Below are 27752 nucleotides of genomic sequence, written 5' to 3'. Positions count from 1 at the left end.
CTTCTGCGGTGCACAGTCCTCCTGGATCAGATCAGTCTGTGGTTATAATCTTAACTTTGGGGCCTCATGGCCTTTTGAGGAAGTAGTGATTTTGTTGTTTGTGTACTTGCTCTTTGCCTACACACAAATAAATATTTTAGGTAGTTAGTTTCTTAACTTTTCACCTAAATGTCAGTACTGAATACTTTTGTGTTGCAAAGTTGACAATTTGTCTTTCTTTTTTTGTCTTTTCATTTGCCCTAATGGGCTTCATTCACTTTAAGAACACTGCTTCCTCCTCCTCCTTCCTCTTTCCTCCTTCCTTCTTTATTTATTTTATTTAAAAGAGTTAGAGAGGGAGGGAGAGACAGGGAAATCTTCGATCTGATAGTTCATTCCCCAAAGTGGCTTCAATGGCCGGAGCTGGGCCAGACTGAAGCCGGGAGCTAGGAACTTCCTCCAGGTCTCTTAAGTGGGTGCAGGGGCCCAAGCTGATGGGCCATTTTTTTGCTGCTTCCCAGGTTCATTAGCAGGCAGCTGGATCAGAATTGGAGCAGCCAAGAACTGAACTGGCACCCATATGGGATGCAGGCATTGCAGGCACTGGCTTAACCCACTTAACCCACAGCACCGGCCCTGGGAACATTGTCTTCTAAAGCGTTTATATTTTTCTGTACATGCATGTAATTTTAACAGTGGTCACTAGGGCTGGCATTTTGGTGCACCAGGTTAAGCCCTTGCCTGCGACATCGACATTCCTTGTGAGTACCTGGCTGCTCCACTTCCTATCCAGCTCCCTGCTAATGCACCTGGGGAAGCAGCAGCAGATTGTTGGAGTACTTGGGCCCCTGCCACCCATGGAGATCACAGATGGAGTTCCAGGCTCCTGGCTTCGGCCTGGCCCAGTCCTGGCTGTTGCAGCTGTTTGAGGGGTGAACCAGCGAAAGGAAAATCTCTCTCTGTCTCACCTTATCTCTCCTTATCTCTCTCCAACTGCCTTTCAAATAAATTAATTAATTTAAAAAAAAAAAGGTGCTCACAGCTCACATGACATCACTTTCATTGGTACCTGACTTTTCCTTTGTCCTGTAGTCATTTCCAGCGATCCCATTGGTATTAGTCAAGTTTTTTTTTTTTTTTTTTTTTTTTTTTTTGACAGGCAGAGTGGACAGTGAGAGAGAGACAGAGAGAAAGGTCTTCCTTTGCCGTTGGTTCACCCTCCAATGGCCGCCGCGGCCGGCGCACTGAGGCCGGCGCACCGCGCTGATCCGATGGCAGGAGCCAGGATCCAGGTGCTTTTCCTGGTCTCCCATGGGGTGCAGGGCCCAAGCACCTGGGCCATCCTCCACTGCACTCCCTGGCCACAGCAGAGAGCTGGCCTGGAAGAGGGGCAACCGGGACAGAATCCGGCGCCCCAACCGGGACTAGAACCCTGTGTGCCGGTGCCGCAAGGCGGAGGATTAGCCTAGTGAGCCGCGGCGCCGGCCTCAAGTTTTTGTTTGGGAGGGAATTAGTATTTTTGTTTTTTAATTGACTTGTAGTGAAATTCCTGGTAGACAGATAACAACAGTTAAGAAATTGAGCTAGTTACCAGCTTTATAGGCTTATGGTATAACCTGACACAGACAACTTAATTTTTTTCAAAAAATTAATTTTTTTATCTTGACACATAATTATTCATACATATTTACTTGGTCCACTGCATTGTGTAGATGTATGTAGACATTGCATAAAGAGCAATTAGAGTATCTATCACCTTATTTATTTTATTTTTTATTTATCCTTTTTTATGGTGAGAACATTTAAAATCCTCTGAGCTATTTAGAAATATGTGGTACATATTCCTTTGCAAGGAATACCAGGACTTGTGCCTCCTGCCTGCCTATAACTTTATACCATGGACTAACCCCTCCCCATGCACTTGGCCCGCTTCCCTCCCTAGATTCTGGCAACCATTGTTCTGTTCCCAGCTCCTATGAGGTTAGCATTTTTTTTTTTTTTTTTTTTTTTTTTTGACAGGCAGAGTGGACAGTGAGAGAGAGAGACAGAGAGAGAAAGGTCTTCCTTTGCCGTTGGTTCACCCTCCAATGGCCGCCGCTGCAGCCGGCGCACCGCGCTGATCCGATGGCAGGAGCCAGGATCCAGGTGCTTTTCCTGGTCTCCCATGGGGTGCAGGGCCCAAGCACCTGGGCCATCCTCCACTGCACTCCCTGGCCATAGCAGAGAGCTGGCCTGGAAGAGGGGCAACCGGGACAGAATCCGGCGCCCCGACCGGGACTAGAACCCGGTGTGCCGGCGCCGCAAGGTGGAGGATTAGCCTATTGAGCCACGGCGCCGGCCGAGGTTAGCATTTTTAGAATCGACATATGAGTGAGATTGGACAGTGTTTGTTTTTCTATGCCTGGCTGTCTGATCTAACACAGCGGCCTCTAGGTTTCCTGTATTGTTGCAAATGACAGGATTTCAGCTGTTTTATGACTGAATAGTGTTCAGTTATGTGTATGTACCACATTTTCTTTATCCACTTATTTGTTAACTAATGGACAGGTTGTTTGTATATTTTGGCTATTTTGACTGTTTCTTCAGTAAACATAAGAGAGAGAACAGGTATGTTTCTGACATACCCATTTCTGCTCCTGTAGATACATACCCAGCTGGTGAGATTGCTGCATCAGAGTATCCCTATTTTTAATTTTTTAAAAAGGAATGTGAAACAGTTTTATGCCAGCAGTTTTCTCAAGTTACATGAGGCACACATATTTCCTCAAAAATACAAATTCAGGGCCGGCGCCATGGCTCACTAGGCTAATCCTCCGCCTTGCGGCACCAGCACACCGGGTTCTAGTCCCGGTCGGGGCACCGGATTCTGTCCCGGTTGCCCCTCTTCCAGGCCAGCTCTCTGTTGTGGCCAGGGAGTGCAGTGGAGGATGGCCCAGGTGCTTGGGCCCTGCACCCCATGGGAGACCAGGAGAAGCCCCTGGCTCCTGCCATCGGACCAGCGCGGTGCACTGGCCGCAGCACACCGGCTGCGGCGGCCATTGGAGGGTGAACCAACGGTAAAGGAAGACCTTTCTCTCTGTCTCTCTCTCTCACTGTCCACTCTGCCTGTCAAAAAAAAAAAAAAAAAAAAAAAAAAAAAAAAAAAAAAAAGATTTTCTTATTTATCTGAAAATCAGAGTTATAGACAGAGGGAGAGACAGAGAGAGAGATCTTCTGTCTGCTAGCTCACTTCCCAGATAGCCACAATGGCCAGCACTAGGCCAGGCCAAAGCCAGGATCTTGTAACTCCATCCGAGTCTCCTGCATGGGTGCAGGCACCCAAGCACTTGGGCCATCCTCTGCTGCTTCTCCCAGGTGCATTAGCAGGGTGCTGGGTCAGAAGTGAAACAGCTGGAACAGAAACTGGCTGGCACACACATGGGATGCTGGCATTGTAAGTGGCGGCTTTACCCACTATGTCACAACGTTGGCCCTATAAACTCATTTTTTAAAATCTTCCCCCCAGAACTAAAGGCCTAAATAATTTCACTGGCGAATTCTACTAAACATTTAAAGAAGTATTAGTATAATAATGTGTTCAATTCAGAAAACAGAGAAGAATTAAATTCTTAAGAGACCAGCATAACCCTAGTAGCAAAACCTAATGAATACAAGAAAAAAAAAATTATGGAACTATACTCCTATTTAATATAGGTGGGGGAGCTCTTCATATATAGCAGATCAAATCCAGAAAAAATAAAAATAAATATGTATTGTTGTCTCTTTTTTATGTGTCTGATCTACAATTGAGATTTTATTTTTGTGTGTTTTCATGTTGGTAGTTATTTTATTTCTAATTTTTTTTATTTGACAAGTAGAATTAGAGACAGAGAGAAAGGTCTTCCTTTCATTGGTTCACTCCCCTAATGGCCGCTACAGCCGGTGCTGCGCTGATCTGAAGCCAGGAGCTGGGTGCTTCCTCCCAGTCTCCCATGCAGGTGCAGGGCCCAAGCACTTGGGCCGTCCTCTGCTGCCCTCCCGGGCCTATAGTTATTTTATTTCTAGTGGAAGACGCCCTTAAACATTTCATTTCAAACATGGGGGTTATGCTGGTGGCAAATTCCTTCAGTTTTTCTTTGCCCTGAGAAGTCTATTTTTCCTTCATTTCTGAAGGGTCTTTTGCTGGGTGTAGTATTGTTGACTGGCCATTGTTTTTCTTTCAGCACTTTGAATATTTCATCCTATTCTCTTCTGGCCTGTAAGTTTCAGTCAAGAAGTCTACTGCTAGTCTAATGGGGATTCCCTTATACATGACTTGATCGTTTTCTCTTGGTGTTTTTTAGAATTTATTTATTTATTTTTTCCTTTTCTGACACTTTGACTTAGTATGCCTGGGGAGAGACTCAATTGCAGTATACCTTGGAAAGGTTGAATCTATTAGAATTCCACTGGGCTTCCTGGTCCTGGATGTCTGTATCTTTTATAAGGTTTGGGAAGTTTTTGATTATTATTTAACTTAATAGTTTTTCTGTGCCTTTTTCCTTCTCTTTCCCAACTAGACTACTTACAAAACAAATGTTTGTTCCCATAAGTCTCAAAGGCTTTTTTTCATTTAATTTTTTTGTTCTGACTGGGTTATTTTAAAAGACTTTTCACAGTTAGAAATTCATTTTTTTGCCTGCTCAATTCTGCTGAGGCTCTCAGCTGTATTTTAAATTCAGTATATTGATTTCTTTAGCTCTAAGATTTGATTGGTTCTTTGTAGCATATTTTTATGAAGATGAGAGAGAGATTCCATATGCTGATTCACTTCCAAAATGGCTGCAATGGCTGGGGTTGGACCAGGCTAAAGCCTGGAGCCTGGAACTCCATCCAGGTGTCCCACATGAATAGCAAGTGCCCAAGTACTTGGGCCATCTTCCTAAGTATGAGTAGTGAGACTTGAACCGGTACCCTGACATGGTATGCTGGTATTAGAAATGATGACTTAACCAACTGTGCCACAATACTCCTGCCTTTTTAAATTTCTAAAAAATAATTATTTGAGAGGCAGGAGGGATACATATATAATATATATGTATGTATTATATATATATATATATAGAGAGAGAGAGAGAGAGAGAGTTCTCATCTGCTGGTCACTTCCTAAATGCTTGCTTGCAACTTCTGGGTCTGGGCCAGAGTCAAAACTATGAGCTGGGAGCTCAGTCCAGGTCCCCATGTGGGTGGCAGGGATCCAAGTACTTGAGCCACTGCTGCTGCCTCCCAGGGTCACGTTAGCAGGAAGCTGGAATTGGGATCTAGAACTGGGAATTGAACTCCAGCACTCTGATGTAGATTGTGAGCCTTTTAACTGCTAGGCCTTATGTCTGCCCCATTCTGATGGGTTCTTTTTTTATGATCTCTGTCGCTTTGCTAAATTCTCATTCATATCATGAATTGTGTTCTTAATATTGAATTATCTGCTTGTTTTTTCTTATTAAATTTCCTTATTTTTTTGTTTGTTTTTTGTTTTAGTTCTTAGGCAATCCATTAATTTTCCGTTTCTTTGTGGTCTGTTGGCTAGAGAGCTATTGTGTTCTTGTTGCCTTATTTTTTTTTTCATGATTCTTATGCTTTTTGTTTTTGTGCATCTAGTGATCATTTTATTCTAACAATTTTATAGGGTGGCTTTTGTGGTAAAAGACCTTCTGCTGAAAATATGTCCCAGGATGTTGGTCGGATATGCTGTGTTGGCTTCCGGTCTAGATGGGTGCCCTAGTGTAGTGTCTATACATCTTCAGATGTAATCAGTACTTAGTGATGTTTGTGAATGTCTCAGTGACCTAGGCTCTGAGGGTTGTGGGACTGCACCGTCTGGGATATAGCTCCCTGGGTGGGACATGTACACTGACAGCGCTGTACATGGTTCATCTTTCAGGTGTTGGGGTCTCGTCGGTTTTTGTGGGTGGTGTGAGTTCCAAGGCCTCCTGAGGGCCCAGGTGGGTGTGTCGCAGCATGCCTGCGGGGTGTGGTGCCATTCTGCTTCTGAGAGCTGCACAGGGGCTGAGCTGCAACAGTGTGCCCAGATGGGGCACCTGACAGTGTGTGAGGGCTACACAGATGATTTCATGGAGCCTCTAAACTGACCTGCCCAGGGAGGTGCCTGACTGCTTCCCGGGTCTGGCTGTGTAAGGCTGGACGTCTGCTGCTCAGGGCCTCGGTGGCCTGTGTGTCTGAGAACCGGCTGTCCGCCTGCTTCTTGAGGCCGCAGCTGCTCCCCAGGGGCCTTGGCAGGCCAAGCCATTCTGAAAAGGCTACATGATTACTTCTTGGGGTTGTGGCTAGCTAGGGTCATTCCTCTGCTTCTCTGGGTTTCTGTGGGCCAGGCAACTGAGGGCTGGTTGGCCAACTGCTTTGTGTGGGAAGGGCACGGGCGCAGGGCCACTTGGCTGCTTCTAGGGTGGCAGGAGGGTGAGTAGGACTACCTATGTTCTGGGGGCCTCAGCAGTCCAGAGTCACTCAAGGTGCGTCACCAAGTTCTCTGGGATGTGGGCGGGCAGGCAGGGCCTCCTTGCTGACCCACAGGGCTGTGTTTGGAGAGCTGCTGGGAAGCAGTTGCTTCATAGGACCCCAGGTGAGTGGAGTCCTTGCAGAAAGAGCCTGGGTAATCTGTCAGCTCCCCGCCCGGGCGCAGCGTGAAGGCTCCTGGGTTCTCCAGCAGCAGATGCCTAAGTATGTGTGGTTTGCCGAGGGTCCCTTGTTTTTTTGAGCTGAGCAAATTCCCTGAGGATTCAGGGTTGAACTCATGAAATGAAATGCCAGATGTGCGTAGTTTTTTTCTCTGTAAGGCCAGTGTGAATCTCCTTGCTCATAGGACCAACAAGGGCTAGTCCTGTGACTGCTTTTCTGCCTGTTCCCCAGTGAGTAGGATCCTCTCCACACTACCCAAGGTTGGGGGAGGGGTTCTGGCAGCAGTCCCTTGACCACCTGGCTGTGCACAGGGACTGTGGGGTTCTTTCTGGCAGTTGGTTTCACCTGGGCGGGCCAGGTACTAAGGCCTGGACTTAATTCCCTTTCCCTCTTTGAAGTGAAAAATGTCTCTCCACACTGATGCTTGGAGTGGGGTGGCATGGGCAACTGCCTAGTGGCCTGTTACACTAAAGCCAGGCTCTCCCTGGGCCTCCCCAGCTCTTGTAAAGGTAGTCTGGTGTGCGAATTGGTGTCTCTGTGAGGAGACAGTTGGTGGAGGATTTTCCTCAGTTCCCATCTTGTTCTGCCTCCCCCTAAGACAGCTTAAGTTTTAAAGCAAGGCTTACTGGTGCTAACCTGGCTTGCTTCTGACCTCTTGGGGATCCTATTTAAAATTATTTTGTTCTATAGAAATAAGTAAATTATAAGTAGTATCCCTGTGTAGATTTTTATGGATCTGTGTTAGTTATCTAGGGTTTCTCTGCCCTGAGTCTGCTCAGTGAGACTATTTTATATGTGCATTTGACTCTTTAGAAAGAATTCCCCAGGAATTCTAAAAACAAGATGTTATCAGAAAGCTTACAGAATGCTGTTCCCCTTCCTGCTTTGTTTTACAGGACATCTTTAAAAGAGGGGAAAACAGTTGAAAATAACTGTTAGAGTGGGGCCAGTGCCATGGCGTAGTGGGTAAAGCCGCCGCCTGCGGTACCATTGTCCTATGTGTGCACCAGTTCGGGTCTCAGCTCCTCTACTTCCAGTCCAGCTCTCTGCTGTGGCCTGGGAAAGCAGTAGAGGATGGCCCAGGTCCTTGGGTCCCTGCACCAGCATGGGAGACCCAGAGGAAGCTCCTGGCTTCAGATTGGCACAGCTCTGGCCATTGTGGCCATCTGAAAAGTGAACCAGCAGATGGAAGACAACTCCCTCCCTCCCTCTCTCCCTCCCTCCCTTTCTTTCTCTGTCTCTCTCTCTCTCTGCCTTCCAAATAAATAATTAAATCTTAAAAAAAAAAAAAAAGAAGAAATTAACTGTTAGATCTAGAGTAGGCACAAGGGCTGGTATAACCTTTGGAAACAGAACTGGTTTATTTTTAATTATTTATTTATTTGAAAGAGTTACACAGAAAGAGAAGTAGAGGCAGAGAGAGGGAGAGGGAGAGGGAGAGAGAGGTCTTCTACCTGCTGGTTCACTCCCCAGTTGGCCGCAACAGCTAGAGCTGTGCCAATCTGGAGCCAGCAGCTTCTTCCAGGTGTCCCACGCAGGTGCAGGAGCCCAAGGACTTGGGCCATCTTGTACTGCTTTTCCAGGCCATAGCAGAGAGCTGGGGGACCCAAGGAGTTGGACCATCTTTCACTGCTTTCCCGGGCCATAGCAGAGAGCTGGATCGGAAGTGGAGCAGCCTGGGTTTGAACTGGCGCCCATATGGGATGTCGGCACTGCAGGTGGCAGCTTTACTCACTACACCACAGTGCCGGCCTCTGTTTATTTTTTCGAGTTGCTTATTTTTAATAGTAATTTTAAGATTCTCATGTTTAAAAAAAGACTTGCAGTTTTACAGTTGGAGGGAAGTCTGGAATGTCTGGTTTTGATACATGTAGTACTTAAATTTTCCTCATGAAATGTTAAAAGGTGAAAAAAAATGACCAAACTGCTGACAGTCCCGACCAAAGGTTAAGCAGCATCCATTAACATGGCCAAGTGAATAAGTCAGCTATTCAGAGCATGACAAGTAAATAGTCACAATGCCGTGGTTTCCTGAGCGTTAATACACTGGCCTCTGGTTTTAATTGTTGAACCATTTTAAAAACTCTGCTGTTTATCTTGTATTTGAGCCTCTCTCAGTGGTATGGAGAAGGGTCCTACTTGGTGGTTCGGAAAACAGTGAACATGTATTTGGTGGATGATTTAAAGTGGTCTGAAGTGTCTAACATATCTATGTTTCTTTTTTAGGAAATTGAAGATGGCTTCTCAGTTATGCTAGGTCTATGATGGGAAGTGTCACAGTTCGATATTTCTGTTATGGGTGCCTTTTTACATCTGCAACTTGGACAGTTTTACTTTTTGTTTATTTCAACTTCAGTGAAGTGACACAACCACTTAAAAATGTGCCCATCAAGGGGTCTGGGCCCCATGGACCCTTTCCAAAAAAATTTTATCCCCGCTTCACCCGAGGTCCAAGTCGAGTATTAGATCCACAGTTCAAAGCAAACAAAATTGATGATGTGATAGATAATCACATTGAAGATCCAGAAAAAGGCCACTTGAAATTCTCTTCTGAATTGGGTAAGTGTATTTGATTTTTTACTATGGCCAAAATAAAATATTTAATACTTTGAAGTTAAAGTTTGATTACCCCTTAAATCAAGTGTTGCTCATGGCATTAGAAATGTGTCCTTTTTTTCCACACTGATTTATTTTGTTTGTGAACTAGTTGAGGTTCTATGATTTTTGCAGACCCAGTGGGGAGTTCTGTTCTGTTTTGTCCAGTTCTGACTTCAAGATTTTATGAGGACTTGGTAGAAAGCTAACAAGGTTTAGAGAGGTGGGGAAAATGAAAAATTGAATAGCTAGAAAGAGAATGGTACTTATGAGGGAAGATTTTAATTGCTAGGATTATTTAATAGGGAAAAGAAATGATTGAAAGATAACTAACTTATTTTGAAATGCATATTTCATTAAACAGAACATAAAGCATTGGGTTTATAAATCAGCTGAAATTACTTGTATGTAACCAAATTTCCATGTAAGAATTATTAAGGTGCTAGAATATATATTAAATCTAGTTTATACAATCTTAGTATAAAATAGAAAGCAAATTTTTCCTCAAATGGTATTTGTTCAGTTTGGAAACAAGGATCTGCCATCAATGCCTTTGTATAGTCCTACATGCTTGGATTTATAAAATTTTAAGGGATAAGTGAGTTATTTTGGTTATCTTCACATCTTTTTTTTTTTAAGATTTTATTTATTTTATTTCAGAGGTAGAGTTACAGACAGTGAGAGGGAGAGACAGAAGAGAAATGTCTTCCTTCCATTAGTTCACTCCCCAAATGGCTGCAATGACCAGAACTGTGCCGATCCAAAGTCAGGAGCCACACTCTTCTTCCAGGTCTCCCATGCAGGTGCAGGGGCCCAAGCACTTGGGCTATCTTCTGCTCTCCCAGGCCATAGCAGAGAGCTGGACTGGAAGTGGAGCAGCCGGGACTAGAACCAGCTCCCATATGGGATGCCAGCACCACAGGTGGAGGATTAACCTGCGCCACAGTGCTAGCCCCATACCTTCACATCTTAAGAAAGGACTTTGATTTTGTTATAGAGATATCAAATAATAGGTAGTTTAGGAGTGAAAGCCTTAAAAGAAAGCCTGTAGGCAGAGATTTTGAGATTAGGAGAGTCATAGGCTCTAACGGAAATGTTAAAACGGACTTTTAATTTGGTCACAGTTTCAAAGAAATAAGTTTTTGAGACAGTGATTTTTCTGGAGTCAGCACTATGGTGCAGCAGGTTAAGCCACCACCTACAGTGCAGGTTCAAGTTATGGCTGCTCCACTTCTGATCCAGTTTCCTGCTAATGCACCTGTGAAAACAGCGGAAAATGACCTGAGTGCTTGGGCCCCTGCCACCCACGTGAAAGACCCAGATTTAGGCCTGGCCCAGTCCCAGCTACAGTAGCCATTTGAAGAGTGAACCAGTAGGTGGAAGATTGATGGATTTCTCTCTCTCCCTCTCCCTCTCCTCTAAGTCTGCCTTTCAAATAAACAAAATAAATCTTAAATAAATCTTTAAAATTGAAAATATGTTCTCATTATTATAAAATTAATTAAAATATTTCCTCTGACATGCTACTTGACTTTGGCTGTGATTCTACTTGGGCAGAGGAGGGACAAAATTAAACTAAGGTGATTTTTTTTTTAAGATTTTATTTATTTGAAAGGGAGAGAAAAAGATCTTCCACCTGCTGGTTCACTCCTCAAATGGCCACAGTGACCGGGGGTGGGCTAAGATGAAGCCTTGAGCCTAGAACTCCATTCACGTCTTCCTCATGGGTGGCAGGGGCCTAAGCACTTGGACCATCCTTTGTTGCTTTCCCAGGCACATTAGCAGGACCTGGGTCAGTAGTGGAGAAACCGGGACATGAACCTGCACCCACGTGGGATGCCAGCAGCGTCACAGATGGTGGCTTAACCCACTATGCCACAGTGACAGCCCTATGTGTATTTCATCTCTCTCATACCCACGTGTCCATAAGTCAGTCAGCATATTAAAGCCATAGAGTTTTCCTGTCCAAAAGAATTTGACTTCTAAATTCAGTCATTTCACCGAATTTGTTTAACAAGAAATTCTTTTTTTTTTCTTTTTAATATTTTATTTATTTATTTGAGAGGTAGAGCTACAGGCAGTGGGGGGAAGGTCTTCCATCCGCTGGTTCACTCCTCAAATGGCCAAAATGGCCAGAGCTGGGCTGATCGGAAGCAGGGAGCCAGGAGCCAGGAGCTTCTTCCAGGTCTCCCACGTTGGGGTGGGGCCCTAGCACTTAGGCCACCTTCTGCTGCTTTGCCAGGCCATAGCAGAAGAGCTGGATCAGAAGTGAAGCAGCTAGGACTCGACCCGGCTTCCACATGGGATGCTGGCACTGCAGGCGGCAGCTTTACCCACTACGCCACAGCGCTGGCCCCAATCATTTTTTCTTTTTAACATCTGTTCATGTCCATTGAGATTAGTTTTGCATGAACAGACTTTGGGAAATGCTGGTAAAAGGGTCGTTCTGTGAGAGAAGGCTAAAGGGAAGAGAAAACAAAGGAGACATTATCATTCTATGTGCAGAGAAGACTCTGGGAGGACACTAGAACAGGAATGCAAGATTCTGGTGGTTTTTGAATCGGTCTGTGCAGGATTTTCTTGTCAGTGCAGCTGATTAAAGCCTGAGACCATGGGCACCCTTCTTAGTGGAAAGGTTTGTTGACAGCCTTTTGGAGAGGGAGGGGTTCATATAAAAATTTGGCAATACTTGAAGTCTGTTGAGGTCCATTTGGGTTCTATTTTTAAGATTTTATTTATTTGAGAGGTAGAGTTACAGAGAGAGAAGGAAATGCTTTCTCAGGGCATAGCAGAGAGCTGGATCAGAAGTAGAGCAGCGGAGACACCAATTGGTGTCCATATGGGATGCTGGTGCCGCAGGTGGAGGCTTAGCTTACACTTGGCCCCTATAGTAAGATATTCTTAAGATGATGGCTTATGAGCAAGTCTCATTTATAGTTAAGGCTCAGTTGCTTTGATACGAATTTGACTTCAAGCTAAAAAACGTGTGCTTTTGAGACTGGCATTGTGGCTTAGCTGGTAAAGCTGCCGCCACCTACAATGCCAGCATTCCATGTGGGTGCCAGTTTGTGTCCCAGCTGCTCCACTTCCAGTCCAGCTCCCTGCTGATGGCCTGGGAAAAGCAGCAGCAGGTGGGTCACGTGGGAGACCAGATGATGCTCCTGGCTTCTGGCCTTGGCCTGGCTCAGCCCTGGCCATTGTGGCCATTTGAGGAGTGAACCAGCAAATGGAGGACCTCTGGCTCTGTGTCTCTCCCTCTCTGTAACTCTGGCTTTCAAATAGATAAATAAAATCTTTTTAAAAAATATATTTTTTGAACTGGAGATAATGTAATATTTAAGAAACATGGCTGTGGGATAAAATCAGCATTTTCTTAAAATCGTAACAATAACTGTAGTAATCCTTTTCAGATTTAATGCACTGACTGTAACTTCACTCTTTTGCAGGTATGATTTTTAATGAACGCGATCAGGAGTTGAGAGACTTGGGCTATCAGAAACATGCCTTCAATTTGCTTATTAGTAACCGCTTGGGCTACCATAGAGATGTGCCAGATACGAGGAATGCGGCGTATGTTGCTAGTTTCTGCTAATACATTTTTAAATAAAGGAATGCTTTCACTGCCAGTATAAGAAGCTCTGAGGATGGTATTCATGTTTTGCAGTTAATTTCTAGTAAGCTGAACAATGATGCTTACCTTGAGACTCATTTCCTTTTGTATTACACTTGAAGCCTCATGGTCTGAGATTGTACCAGCAAAGTTCTAGAGCTTGTTGTATGTCTCTTTTGAAATCAGTGTGGGAAAGTGGAAAGGAGTGCTACCTGAGAGACGCTAAGTTTGCTTTTGCGCTAAGTCTTTTGTCAGGTTCCTAGCAAAGAGGAATTAAACTCAGTGAAGAACACTGCCTGTGGCATCACTTTGCTCCTTCATGGTTTTTGCCCCTTCAGAGGCTTTTCGTCCACGGGTTCAGTCAAGTGCTTCCACAGACAGGCCTTTGTTGAGCACCTTCTGCGTGGTGTGCGCGCTGTACATGGTGTGAAGGCCTGGAAATGAACAGAACAGGAAGTAGTGTCTGGGATCACAAGGCTCAGCGTCTAGCCAGAGGGGGCAGATAAGTCAGCAAGTAATAGTGTCGGCACATAAGCTGGCAAAATGAGGACCCCAGAAGCCAGAGCGGTCAGGAAAGACTTTGCCGAGAGGTGAAGACAGCAGGGATGCGAAGGAAGGCTTTGCCCTGTAAAGGCAGCAGCACGTGGCAAACGCTGAGGCATGCAATCCCGTGCTTTAAGGGACTAAAGAGGGCTCACTTTGGCTGCAGCAGGATAGCAGGAGGCTGAAAGTAGGCCACCTGCAAGAATTTAGGACTCTGGATTGTTTTCTGTACGTTAATAGTTGGTTGCTATGGCCACCTAATCCTTTTTGTCAAATAGTTACTTAAATGGAATGTCCTCTGTAACCTTGCTATATTATAGTTTATTCAAATTATTTTTGTTACATGGGAAAAAATTAAATTTTCAAATAGGTTTTTTTGTCATTCTAAAGAATACTTTATTGAATAAGTTTTATTCACAGGAAAATAAGCTTTAATCTATGATGAATGCCATATTACACAGCACAAAAACAGTTTTCTTAGTTTTCCATACTGATGGAAAGATTTCTACCAAATGATAAAGTCATAACATTATAGTCACAAATATAGTACTCTGTCTCAAAAACATTTCACAGTTATTATAATACTAATACAATAACATCAGAATCATTCACTCTGTTAGCTTAAAGTTTAAGAAAAAAATAAAAGATCTAACAAGTTACATTAAAGCTTTTATTACATCAAATCAGAAATGCAAGTTTGTTACTAAGTATAGACAAAATTGTAAAATATACTTATGTAGTACTTTAAATGTTATATAATGATACCTAATAAGAATATTATAAATGCCAAAAATCTGTGTGCATACCTGCAAGCTTTAGACTTCAAAACAGAATCTTACCTCGCAAATACTAGTGTAGTATTGACCAATTTGAAGAAATAGGTATTTAAGATTTTCCTGCTGTATCAGTTATAAAGTGTCACCTAATATGCATAATGGAAAGAATAGTTGAAAAAAATAAACATTTGACACCTTCCAGGAGAGGCAGGTTGGTAACATTTTTCACCTTCAAGCTATGTCCCAGTCAAGGCTCTGCCACTAAGTAGCTACCTATAGTTTTGGATGAACCACCACACCTTTGAGCCTAGCTGCCTCACCTGTACAATGAAGGGGATGAATTGGGTATTCCGTCAGGCCATTTCTTTCTCTGACATGCTATGATTCCATTATGCTGAGAAAGAAATCCACATTGTGTTAAGTGTACAAGAGTCAAATTGAAACTGATTATTAAGGTGGGAATAAGTCACCTGTTTCTCTTAGAAAGCTCAACTAAATTTGATAACTTTTTCAAATACTTTTAAAAGAATTTAAATATTTGAAAGGATCTGACCTACTTGTTGACTGTAATTTATATCTTGACTGTGAAAAACACTAAAAAATATGAGTATCATGAAACAGTTATGTAAGAATTTCTTTTAAGTTTTAGCCCACATTTCCAGGTAATGACAAGCACATGGAGGGGTGAAACAGTGTTTTGATGGGAATGAGTATTTGTAGCATACCTGGTTTCCTTAAACTCTGATAGCCTCGTAAGATGTTGTTATTATTTCACGAATGAAGAAATGACTATTTTTTAAAAGTAGATTTGGCTAAAAAGAACTATGTCAAATGTTCATCACAATTTTATTATTTCTTTAATGGCGATGATATATAGCCTGTGCCATTTCTCTCACTCCCTCTGCCACTCTTCCCATTCAACACTTGAGTAATCAGGAAATAAAATGATGATTTGTGTCTAATAGGTACAATAAATGCACCTAATGATGGAGTGATGATCTCCAGAAAATTCAAAATACAAATTTTATCCACTAAAATAACAACAGAAAAAAAAACACCAAAATTTACATAACAACAAAATATTAACAGGATCAAATCACATTACATGCTTTCACTATACCCATGCTATCCCACCTCAGTCCCTAACAAAAGAGGGGAAGAAAATCAAATTAGCAGGAAAGGGGAATACAGAGCCATTAATTGATAAGCCAGAGTTTATTTTATAAATGTGGCACTCATTTCTCAAAAATTTAGACAAGATTTTTCATCAGCTAACTAAATATTGTAAGGACAGTTGTTCATTACAAAATAATATGAATCTTCACATGATCAAAATATGATAATACGAGTGATGTCTTTGAAACTCTAGAATGAATTTTATACAGCAGAGTAATGTCTACATGTAAATACTGATAACTATGGGGAGGGGTAGGGTGGCAAAAGAGGGGAGGTATAGATTCAGATGTTACAATTTTGACCTTATGAGTAATCGAATTTTACACAATTAGCTGGAAAGAATATGGTGCTCTTTGCAGTGTGAACAAAGAAATACACTGGCAGGTTTCCAAAAATCTGATTAGAAGAAGTTGGAGTGCTGAGCGATTTTAAGATCCTGAAGCAACAGCATTTCTAAACAAGTCTTAAAATAAACATGTTAGCCAAATCAGCTTCATGCATTAAATTTTGCAACTCGTGGAGAGGGAAAAAAATAAACAAGTTGCTTAACTCTAAAGCACACAGGCTTTAAAAAGAGTTTTAATGACTGAGGCTCCAAGAACAGGAAAAGCCTTATGTTAAAACAATTCAGTCCTTGATGGCCCAAGTACTTGCACCCCATGGGAGACCAGGATAAGCACCTGGCTCCTGCCATCGGATCAGCGCGGTGCGCCAGCTGCAGCACGCTGGCCATGGCGGCCATTGAGGGATGAACCAACGGCAAAAGGAAGACCTTTCTCTCTATCTCACTGTCCTGCCTGTCCAAAAAAAATAAATTAATAAATTAAAAAAAATAACAATTCAGTCCTTGAGTCCTTGCCTAACAGCTAGCTTGAACTATCTACCTGACTTACAGCTGAAGTGCCCTGGAAAACATACTTTAAATACTTGAACACTTTTCCCCTTAAAATGCTTCCAATTCAAACTAAAATTCAAGGCTTAGCCTACACAGGTCAAATTCAACTTATTGACTGAGGAAACTTCAGTGGCAGCCAGTGCCAAGGTGAAGAGCTGTGGATTTACAGAAGTGAAGCAAAAACAAGGCAGTCATCATCACTTCAACTTTTAAACTGTCTTTGAAATTTGCAGGGTTTTAAATGAATATCGCTTAATGTAGTAATCAACAGAGGTTAGGAAAGCATAGCAGTATGATTCTCTTAGAAAATACACAGAAAAAGATCGTTTTTAAAAAGTTGCCCTCAAGCATTCAATAAATGCCTCATTGACCTCTGTAAAAAGTCTGCAGAAATCTTGTAATGTAAACCTTGGGTGTTCTGTGAAGCATTTTTAAACTTCTATTTCTTAATCACGCTGAGTTGTCCTCAAGTGTTTTTTTAAAAAAACAATTATTCTTGTCAGTGTTTTATAATTTCTAAGAGACTTCAAAAGAAGTTTTATGTATCTTTTCTTTTGAAACCTCATTGCTGGACATCAGTTTATGGGTGCATTTGTAGCAATTTCATTAAAAATAATGTGTTGCTGTGTAACTTCTCTACCAAAAAGGAAAAAAAAGCATTTCTTAAATGGCCTAAGTGAGTTAGATTTAGGAGAGAGAAATTATTATTCAAATGGAAAACATCTGAAAACAAACCACATTTTTTCTTAAAATACTTTTTAAAAAGTTGTTGTCATAATATAAGATAGAGGCTTGACAAGAGGACAATCACTGTTTATCAAATAATAACCTTAGATCTTTGAGCCTTTTAAAACATCAGCATTTTCTCATCTTTATATTTGCAGATGTAAAGACAAGTCGTACCCGGCTGACTTGCCAGTTGCTAGTGTTGTGATTTGTTTTTACAATGAAGCTTTCTCTGCCTTGCTCCGGACCGTGCACAGTGTCCTGGACCGCACGCCAGCACACCTTCTCCATGAGATCATCCTTGTCGATGATGACAGTGACTTTGGTAAGTAAAGCCGTCACTGTGGTGTCATTCACTGTGGCATTGATAAACACCAGTCAAACTGACTGCTCAAATATGTAGTTGGTGTGATTCCTACCCATACAGTTGAAACTGAGCCAACTTCAAATAAATGCCTGTCCGTTTGTAATTATAGGATAATTCATTTATTATATGAAAACTTATTAATAGTTATAGGATGAGTATTGAAGAAATACATTATCTTTGTAATCTGCTTATAAAATATACTATTTAAATTTGGTCTTGAGGTTTTTCCCTTGGCTTACTTTTTATCTATATATCGAAGGTTTATTTGAGAGACAAGATGATAGAGGGAGAGACAGAGAGAGAGCTTCATTCACTGGTTCACCCCCCAGTTGGCTGTCCTGGCTGCGGAGGGTCAGGCCGTGTCCAGGAGCCTGGAACTCCATCCGAGTCTCCCACATGGCGTCAGGTGTCCAGGTACTCAGGCTGTCATCTGCTGATTTCCAGGCGCATAAGCAGGAAATCAGATCAGAAGCTCACCAGCCGGGATTGAACCGGAGCTCTGGCACAGGACGCGGGGTCACAGGGGGCAGCTTAACCCGCTGCACCCAGTGCCAGGCACTTGGTATTTTTTTTAAATCTTTTTATTTTGAAATGAATATAGTTTCACAGAAGGTTGCAAAGAGGTCCTGTGTATCCTTTATCAAGTTGCCTCCATTGGTTGCATCTTACATAATTAGAGTAAGTTTAGAAAGCAGGAATTGCACATTGGTACAGTGTTTGTGGATAGTCCTTGTGATTTTTCACATCTAGATTCCTGTAACCACCACTGCAAACAAGGTGTAGACTACTCCCTCACCCCAGGGATTTTCCTCGTGTTCCCTATTTGTATTCATATCCCCTCCCTCACCCTCACCCTCACCCTCACCGAGCCTGGACAGCCATTAATCTCTCTAGTTTTGTTCCATCTCTGTGATTTTGTCTTTTGAAGAGTGTTAATAGATGGAATCATTCAGTGTCAGCCTTTTTGAGACAGGCTGTTTTCACTTAGTGTAATGCCTTGGATTACATTTATCTAGTAAGTCTTTTCTACCAACCATCTCCAGATAAAAGTATATTACATTGTATTCTGGTAGTTCTTCTTGAACTCTGAATGCCAGTATTTTATGACTTAGTACATATTCATGCACCTTTCTTGAATTCAACGTAGATTCTTGCTAAGAATGGTTTTCACTTACATAAGAAGGCTTTTTTATTTACCCTATGCATTCAACTCTTAGCAGCCTTGCAAGATAGGTAGCAATCCTGTTTTATTAAGGAGGAAATACAAAAACAACTAGTATGCTCAGAATCCTGTAGCTGTCAGGTAGTAGAGTTGAGGTCAGAGCCCTGTCTGCTGGCCTTCTCTTCCAAGCCTATTGCTCTTTTTATTCCAGCAGGCTGCAGAAATGCAGTGATGAACCTTAGGCCAGTGGCGTTTCTTCACTCACTCAGTCATTTATTACGCACCTTTTATATCTACAGTATAATTGATATTATTATACTTTCATATATAAAGTAAGAAGCGCATATTCAAACTGATAGAAGCAAAATTCTCAGACTTCAGTAAGTATTGAAACTTCACAGCAGAAAGTCTGAAGAGATTAGATAGGAAACAAAATTTACTTTCAATGATGAGTGATTAAAAACAAGCCAACAGGTAAATCTGAGTTTGGATCAAGTAGCAGATTGGTAAAGCAGGAAGATTCATAGTAGATTTAAATACCGAATCCAGACTCTGTTTTTCTTTATTAGAGACAGTGAAGAGAGACAGAGTGCTCCCGTCAGCTGGGTCAGGGCCAAACGGGAGAGTTAGGAACTCAGTCCGTGTTTTTAGTGCCACTGTCAGGGACCCAAGTACTTGAGATATCACTTGCTGCCTCCCAGGGTCTGAACTGGCAGGAAGCCAGCATCAACAGCAGCGGCTGGGAATTAACATGGGGCGTGAGCAACTTTGCTTGGTGTCTTGGTTGCTAGGCCAAATACCTGCCATGGTTGAATCTTCTTGTTAATCAGCCTGTGTTCTGGTTTTCACTGTGTGGCTATTGTATTTAAAAACAAAAATTCATAATAACTTAGTGGTTTGTATACCAACTATAGAAAGCATTAACTGCATATTTTATAGGATCTTTGATGCTATGAAATATAAAGGTGGATTACCTCATATTTGTGAAAAGGTTTAGTGCCCTTAGAAGAAAAGTGGTAAATGAATAGAATGTCGTCTTTTTTGCTGCTGTTATATAATTCTTGGTAGGGATAATAGAAGTTGTTTCTTGGGGCTGGTTCTGTGGTGTAGTAGGCTAAGCCTCCTGCTGTGGTGCTAGCATCCCATATGGGTGCCAGTTCATGTCCCAGCTGCTCATCTTCTGATCCAGCTCTCTGTGGGGGCCTCAGAAAGCAGTAGAAGATGGCCCAAGTGCTTGGGCCTCTGAACCCGCATGGGAGACCCAGAAGAAGCTCCTGGCTTCTGGCTTCAGATTGGCCCAGCTCTGGCTGTTGCAGCCATTTGAGGAATGAACTGGTGCATGGAAGACCTTTCTCTCTGTCTCTTCCTCTCTTTGTCTTTGACTCTACCTCTCAAACAAGTAAATATTAAAAAAAAAAAAAAAAGTTATTTCTTAACTTCTTAAATGGTCTAAGGGGGCTGGTGCTGTGGCTCACTTGGTTAATCCTCTGCCTGCAGTGCTGGCATCCCATGTGGGCGCCGGTTCTAGTCTCGGTTGCTCCTCTTCCAGTCCAGCTCTCTGCTGTGGCCTGGGATGGCAGTGGAGGATGGCCCAAGTGCTTGGACCCCTGCACCCACATGGGAGACCTGGAGGAGGCATCTGGCTCCTGGCTTTGGATCGGAGTAGCTCCAGCTGTTGCAGCCATTTGGGGAGTGAACCAACGGAAGGAAGACCTTTCTCTCTGTCTCTCTCACTATCTGTAACTCGACCTGTCAAATAAATAATCTTAAAAAAAATGGTCTAAGACACAATTACTTTGAAACAAAAGACACATCACTTTGTTTCACATGGTATTTTTACGCAGTCAGCTGAACATTTGTGTACTCATATTTCAAGCATTTCTTTTTAAATATTTACTTACTTGAAAGGCAGAATTGCAGAGGCAGAGAAAGAGACAGGTCTTCCATCCACTGCTTCACTCCTTAAATGGCCTCAATGGCCAGAGCTGGGTTGATCCAAAGCCAGGAGCCTAGAGCTTCTTTTTATTATTATTATTTTTTTTTTATTTTTTGACAGGCAGAGTGGACAGTGAGAGAGAGAGACAGAGAGAAAGGTCTTCCTTTTGTCGTTGGTTCACCCTCCAATGGCTGCCGCAGCCAGTGTGCTGCGGCCGGCGCATCGCGCTGATCCGATGGCAGGAGCCAGGTGCTTTTCCTGGTCTCCCAGGGGGTGCAGGGCCCAAGGACTTGGGCCATCCTCCACTGCACTCCCTGGCCACAGCAGAGAACTGGCCTGGAAGGGGGGCAACCGGGACAGAATCCGGCGCCCCGACCGGGACTAGAACCTGGTGTGCCGGCGCCGCAAGGCGAAGGATTAGCCTAGTGAGCCACGGCGCCGGCCGTCTAGAGTTTCTTTCAGGTCTCCCATGCGGGTGCAGGGGCCCAAGCACTTAGGGCATCTTCCACTGCTTTCCCAGGCCATAGCAGAGAGCTGGATCAGAAGTGAAGCATCCAGGACTCGAACCACTCCCATGTGGGATGCCGGCACGCCACGGCACTAGTCCCTCAAATATCTTTATGCAAAATATTTTGCTAGATGTTATGAAATTGCAGAACTGGTCCATAACTATGATGAATATTCCTCTTGTCTAATATTCCAACTCTTACCCTTCATTTTTTCCCCTTTTTCTTCCTACAGGATAAGCTACAATATTCTCTTAAAGCAGAAGATTCTGTAATGTTTGTTTGATAATTTGTTGTAAACGTTAGTATGTACCAGATATGCTCTAGAATAGCTCTCATGTCTGCATATGTTTCAGACCGTCTCGATAATTGTAGGACTCTTTATTTTCAGATGATTTGAAAGGAGAACTAGATGAATATGTCCAAAAATATCTTCCTGGAAAAATTAAAGTAATAAGAAATACAAAGCGTGAGGGGTTGATCCGAGGAAGAATGATCGGGGCCGCCCACGCTACAGGTATACCTTTCCTTTGGCTTCCTTCTGTGGGTGTTGGGTGCCGGGGGCTCGGTCACTGAAGCCTTTCCTGAACCTGCCGCCGTCCGTACAGAGTGGTGCTTCAAACAGGCATTGCCCGTGGTGAGAAGGGGCTTGCCCAGTGTGGAAGGACGGTGCAGAACTCAGCTCCACCGCCCCAGAGCTCAGAGTACGAGGAGTTGAACTCTGGAATCCCCATAGGTCTGTTTTCACAGTGGCTCTTCATTATTCAGTATTATCCCTCAAGCAGATTAAAAAAAAAAAAAATGTTTGAAAACAGAGTTTCAGAGGGAGACAAGGAGAGAGCGATCCTCCATCTGCAGGTTCACTCCACAGATGGCCACAACAGCGGGGCCTGGGCCAGGCCACGGCCAGGAGCCAGGATCTTCCTTCAGGTCTCCCATGTAGGTGGCAGGGTCCAGGGACTTGGGCCATCTTTTGCTGCTTTCCCAGGAGCATTAGCAGGGAGCTGGATTGGAAGTGGAACTGCTGGGACTTGAATCAGTGTCCATACAGGATGCCAGCGTCACAGATGGTGGTGTTACCTGCTACACCACAACACCGACCCCTCCCCCCCTTTAAAAACAAAAGATTTGTGTATTTATTTGAACGAGTTAAAGAGAGAAAGAGACCAAGAGAGAATCTTCTGTCTGCTGGTTCACTCAATAGATGTCTGCAATGGCCAGGGCTGGGTCAGGCTGAAGCCAGGAACCAGGAGCTCCTTCCAGGGCCCCTACATGGGCAGCCGGAGCCAAAACACTTTGGCCATCTTCTGCCGCTTTTCCCAGGCCGTTAGCAGGGAGCTGGATTGGAAGTGAAGCAGCTGGGACCCTAACCAGTGCCCATATGGAATGCTGGTGCTGCAGGCGGCGGCTTCACCTGCTCCACCACAACACTGGCCCCCTAATTTTCCCTTTTAAGAAAGAACAAATACCAAATTCAGAAATATATCTGGTTAGTCTTATGTTATATTGATTCTATTTTGTTTCTTTTTATGGTTACCTCTGAAAGGTTGGTCTTCCTATTTTCATTTATAATTTTAAAAAATTTTCCTTTTAGGTGCTGGCACTGTGGCATAGCAGGTTAAGCTGCAGTCTGCAGCACCAACATCCCATGTAGGCGCCAGTTAAAGTCCTGGCTGCTCCACTTCCAATCCATCGCCCTGCTGATGTGCCTGGGAAATCAGCAAAAGATGGCCCAAGTACTTGGGCCCCTTCACCCATATGGGAGACCCAGATTAAGCTTCTGGCTTTGGCCTGGCCCAGCCCTGGCCATTACAGTCATTTGGGGAATGAACTGAGGGAAGACTTCTCTCTCTGCTTCTGGCCCTTTCTCTTTGTAACTCTACCTTTCAAATAAATTTAAAAAGAAATATGTCTTTTTAACATAAATTTATAAAAGTAAAACAACCTGATTAAAATATTAACCGTAAAATATTGCAGGTAGTATGTGGCTGTGGCAAACAGAGAGACAAAACCCCATGGAGATACTTTGAGAATTACTAAACTTGGCAGGGGCGTTCCCTAGTAGCGATAGTCTCTATAATGCTGTATGCCACTGTGTTCAGGATAACCAGCTAAAGGCATCTACGGTGGTTGGCGGTGGTCACTGTCACCTCCTCTCCTGTCTAACCACCATTGGGTTTAGTTAGAACTTCATTTTTAGAATCTTACTTCCCTTCTTTCTCCTTAAATCGAAGGTGATCTGCAGCAATTAACAAAACATGAGAATCGCACAATCTGCAGTCAGGTACAAACTGAATTCAAGACTTAACACGATATTTTCTAGTTAAATGAAGCCTGAATTGGCCAGTTGAGTGATTGAAGTCAAGATGATAAAGAGAAAATTGTTGGACATTTTAAAGATATTGCCATTTCAAATATTGTCGTGTTACAAATGCATATTTTTTCTTCAAATAACTGTTATTTATGGTTTTTATGGTCTGTTCAGATCCTTGTTCACATGGTTTAGGATCTCAGAAGCAAGCAGTTTTGGTGAGGTCATTATTGGAAGTTCATTGTGACCTGGTATAATCTTACTTCATTCAGTTAAATTGTTAATTGAAAAAAATTGAATTGAGAGAAGCCAAGACAGGACAATTAGAAAGGAGAGATGAGAAACGGAAGAAAAAACAATGAGCTCCAGGCCGTGCAGGGGCAAAGGGAGCCACCTCACTGACAGCCCCACTTCTCCCACTTCTGAGAGAATTACTGGATTGTGGCAGTAATCAGTAACCACACTGATGTTTCTTAGTTGCCAGTGAAGACAGTTAGGTGCTCTGCATTCTGTGTTCCAAGGCAGGGAACTGCCCTCTAAAGATATACTGAATTTGGAAATAATTGTAATAACAATCCCTACACACAACGGGCCACTGTCATTTTACCAAAACATCTTGAAATCATTCAGGAATATCTGGTCCTCTGAAGAGCTGAATGATTACTGTGAGACTTTGAATCTTTTTACCAAAGGGAATCTGTCTATAAGAGTTCTGCATACTCTGTGTTCTTCCATTATAGCAGCATACTTCAGGCTAAGTGGCGGACTCTCCGTGCTTACGGTTGGCCGTAAAGTAGCCGTTGGTGGTTCGGGGCTGGAAGGTGGCGGCCGCGTTTCCTACCGTGAGGGTGTGTCGTCTCCTGCCCGGGTGGCACTGCCTGAATGGAGTGCCGAGAAGCTCTGCTGAGCCTGCGCTGTTTGCCTCCGCAGGAGAAGTCCTCGTGTTCCTGGACAGCCACTGTGAGGTGAACGTGCTGTGGCTGCAGCCGCTGCTGGCCGCCATCCGTGAGGACCGGCACACTGTGGTGTGCCCGGTGATTGACATCATCAGTGCCGACACACTGGCCTACAGCTCGTCCCCGGTTGTCCGTGGAGGCTTCAACTGGGGGCTGCACTTCAAATGGGATCTTGTTCCCCTTTCTGAGCAAGGAGGAGCCGAGGGAGCCACTGCACCGATTAAGTAAGGTTTCTCCTTTATGTTTGAAAAACTCCCACCTGTGCTTCCTTAAAAGAGAAAAAAATTCCTGACAGTCCCTGCTTCCCCCCAGGGAGCAGAAGTGTTGACTCAGTTTGCCCCTTGAAAATTCTTGAGTCCTCACCGAGTCTTTTGTACTCCGCAAGCCTTAAGGCGATCGCTGTGACTGAGAGTCTGGTTCCTGACACGGTCCTTGCTGTCTGGGGTCCGCACCTGTGCCCGTGTCTCTGTCCACGGCAGTCTAGTTTTGCCTCCTCTTGTGCTCCATCCAGTGAAAGCATAAGACTATTTTGTCACACTTGTTTGGCTCAACATTATTTTAAAAATTCTGTGTGCAATACAAAGGTACTTCAAAATCTTTTGGAAAAATTGAATTAAAAGATAGATTTATTTTACTGTAGAAATGTTGAAATCTATGCGTACTTTTTTCGTAATAGTCATTTTCTTTGAGCTTTTTTGAAGACCTCTCATGGATAGAATCCAAAATTTTTACACCAAAGTAATTTCATTTTTAATTCTATTCTCTGAGAACTTTTTGAACTACCCTCGTGTAAAGCTGGTTTTTTTTTTTTTTTCCCAAGATTTATGTATTTATTTGAAAGGCAGATTTACAGAGCAGCAGAGAGAGAGAGAGAAAAAAAGAAAGAAGTCTTCCATCCGCTGGTTCACTCCCCAGATGGCCGTGATAGCCAGAGCTGGGCCGATCCGGAGCCAGGAGCCAGGAGCTTCTTCCGGTCTCCCGCCCGGGTGCAGGGGCCCAAGGACTTGGTTACTTTTCTTTCACTGTCAGTCTGTCTGTGGTCTTTTATGTAGATATGTCTCTCATATAGCTGCTTTTATGTAAACTTTGTTTTTAAACCAGTCTGAGAAACTTTGTCTTCTAAGCAGAAAATAGTGGTACTGTTTAGAAGTTACACGTTCTTAGGTGCTCTTCTTTGAGTGGTGGTTCTGTTCTTGAATGATCCAAGTGTCATCAAATTGGTCCTTGCCTAGACAGTGCAAGGCTCCCTCCAAGTTATATGCAGTCATTGATGTAGGTGTATCCTAAACTTTATAAGACATCTTCTGTGAAACCAGTGGTCATGTAGGTGTTATCCGCACATTCTACCTCCTCCACTCTTCTTTTTTTTTTTTTAATTATTTTTTTTTTTTTTGACAGGCAGAGTGGACAATGAGAGAGAGGGACAGAGAGAAAGGTCTTCCTTTTCCATTGGTTCACCCTCCAGTGGCCACCGCGGCCGGCGCACCACACTGATCCGAAGCCAGGAGCCAGGTGCTTCTCCTGGTCTCCCGTGGGGTGCAGGGCCCAAGCACTTGGGCCATCCTCCACTGCACTCCCGGGCCATAGCAGAGAGCTGGCCTGGAAGAGGGGCAACTGGGACAGAATCTGGCTCCCCACTGGCGGAGGATTAGCCTATTGAGCCACGGCGCCAGTCTCCTCCACTCTTAAAAACTTACTTGAGAGGCAAAAAGAGAGCAAGAGAGTTTCTGTTTGCTAGTTCAGTCCCCAAATGCCTGTAGCATCTGGTGAGGGGTGAGCAAAGCTGGGAGGGAACTGGGAACTCAATCCAGGTCTCCCATGTGGGTGGCTGGAACCCAGTAACTTGAGCCATCACCTCTCCCTCCCAGGGTCTGCATTTGCCAGAACTGGGTAACCCAGGCACTGTAATGTGGGAGGCGAGCATCTTAAGCAGCATTTTAACTGATAGACTAAACACCTGCCCCCCATCCATGAATTTTTGAAGTACACTCATGTATATCACACTTTGTTTATCAGTTCATCCTTTGATAAGTGCTTAGACTGAGACCATATTTTGGCTATTGGGAATAATGCTACAATTTATTTTATTTTATTTTTTTATTTTTGACAGGCAGAGTGGACAGTGAGAGAGACAGAGAGAAAGGTCTTCCTTTTGCCGTTGGTTCACCCTCCAATGGCCGCCGTGGCCAGCGCGCTGCGGCAGGGGCACTGCGCTGATCGGATGGCAGGAGCCAGGAGCCAGGTGCTTTTCCTGGTCTCCCATGGGGTGCAGGGCCCAAGCACTTGGGCCATCCTCCACTGCACTCCCTGGCCACAGCAGAGAGCTGGCCTGGAAGAGGGGCAACCGGGACAGAACCCGGCACCCCGACTGGGACTAGAACCCGGTGTGCCGGTGCCACAAGGCGGAGGATTAGCCTAGTGAGCCGCGGCGCTGGCCTCTGTTTGATTATTTAAAAAAAAAATTTTATTATTTCGTATGAGAGCTAGAGTTACAGGCATGAGAGAGAGAGACAGAGAAAGGTCTTCATCTGCTGGTTCACTCCCCAGATGGCCACAATGGCTGGAGCTGCACTGATCCGAAGCCAGGAGCCAGGAGCTTCTTCCAGGTCTCCCACAAGGGTGCAGGGCCCAAGGACTTGGGCCATCCTCTGCTGCTTTCCCAGGCCATAGCAGGGAGCTGGATTGGAAGAGGAGCAGCTGGGACTCAAACTGGTGCCCTTATGGGATGCCGGCGCTTCAGGCCAGGGCCACAGCGCTGGCCCCTATTTGATTCTTTTTCAAGATCTCTCTCTGCAAATTTCTCATTTCTATCATGCATTTTTCCCTACTTCTGTTTAACTTCCTGTATTCACAGTTCTTTTTGTGTACCTTATGATCTTGTTTGAATTATTTATCAAGCATCCTGTCAAGCTTTGTTCAAATCTGTTAGGAAAGCATTATTGTCCTCCTTCAGAGGTGCCAGAAAGCCTTGCTTCTACACACCTCTGTGTCCCTGTGTTGATATTTGCATGTCTGGCCCTCTCCCCGCCTTGCGTTTAAGGGTGGCTTTCTGGATAAAAGGCTTTTTCGTGAAGATGAGTCTTTGGGTATCAGTTTGCTACTTTGGCTTTGGATCCCGTTGCATGCTGTAATGTATCTCCTTGTATCTTCTGTAACCAATAGCAGCAGGGGCGTGGACAGCCCCACTCAGTACCAGCAGGGGTGGGGGTGCATGGGTCTCAGCGGCAGCCTGTGAGGTGGAGTTCAGCCTAAAGTTCTGGAGGGGTTGCGTGGGTCCCCATGGTGGGAGGGGCATAGCTGAGATGGCAGAGGTGCCAGCTTAAAGTCTGGCAGAAACCTGTGGCATGTGTAGCTCCTCTGTGGTGGCAAGGGGGTGGGGGATCCCTGTGGCATCAGCCCCAGGTGATATGCAGTGTCTTAGCACCCAAACAGCTTTCATTTCCCGAGCAGATAACTGCTGGCCATGTTGCGCTGGCTGGGGCTCGGGAGGAATGGGGAGGGCAGTCGGTGGCCCCCACTGCGGCAGTGCTGACCACACCCAGGGCGCAAGGCTCACGCTGCCG

General features: G+C 44.1%; 1 protein-coding gene across 8 annotated transcripts in view; it reads left to right on the top strand.

Moving 5' to 3' along the window:
- GALNT11 (polypeptide N-acetylgalactosaminyltransferase 11) overlaps positions 1-27752 on the top strand; it is a 65647-nt gene that overhangs the window by 26022 nt on the left and 11873 nt on the right. For 7 of the 8 annotated variants that reach the window (XR_007923808.2, XR_011390304.1, XM_008263911.4 and 4 more), the window contains 5 exons: positions 8857-9189; positions 12672-12795; positions 17110-17276; positions 21314-21439; positions 24164-24413. Coding sequence is in view for 6 of the 8 variants with exons in the window: in XM_008263911.4 (XP_008262133.2) it covers positions 8892-9189; positions 12672-12795; positions 17110-17276; positions 21314-21439; positions 24164-24413 (965 nt within the window). In the remaining 2 variants the exon portion in view is untranslated. Of the gene's footprint in view, positions 1-8528; positions 8751-8856; positions 9190-12671; positions 12796-17109; positions 17277-21313; positions 21440-24163; positions 24414-27752 lie in introns of those variants that run through there. The other variant, XM_002715065.5, reaches the window with a different exon arrangement.

The sequence above is a fragment of the Oryctolagus cuniculus genome, chromosome 7 (assembly GCF_964237555.1).
Source record: "Oryctolagus cuniculus chromosome 7, mOryCun1.1, whole genome shotgun sequence".
In the NCBI taxonomy this organism is placed as follows: Eukaryota; Metazoa; Chordata; class Mammalia; order Lagomorpha; family Leporidae; genus Oryctolagus; species Oryctolagus cuniculus.
The sequence above is the reverse complement of the archived record's forward strand: the minus strand, read 5'-3'. Positions and strand labels throughout refer to the sequence as shown.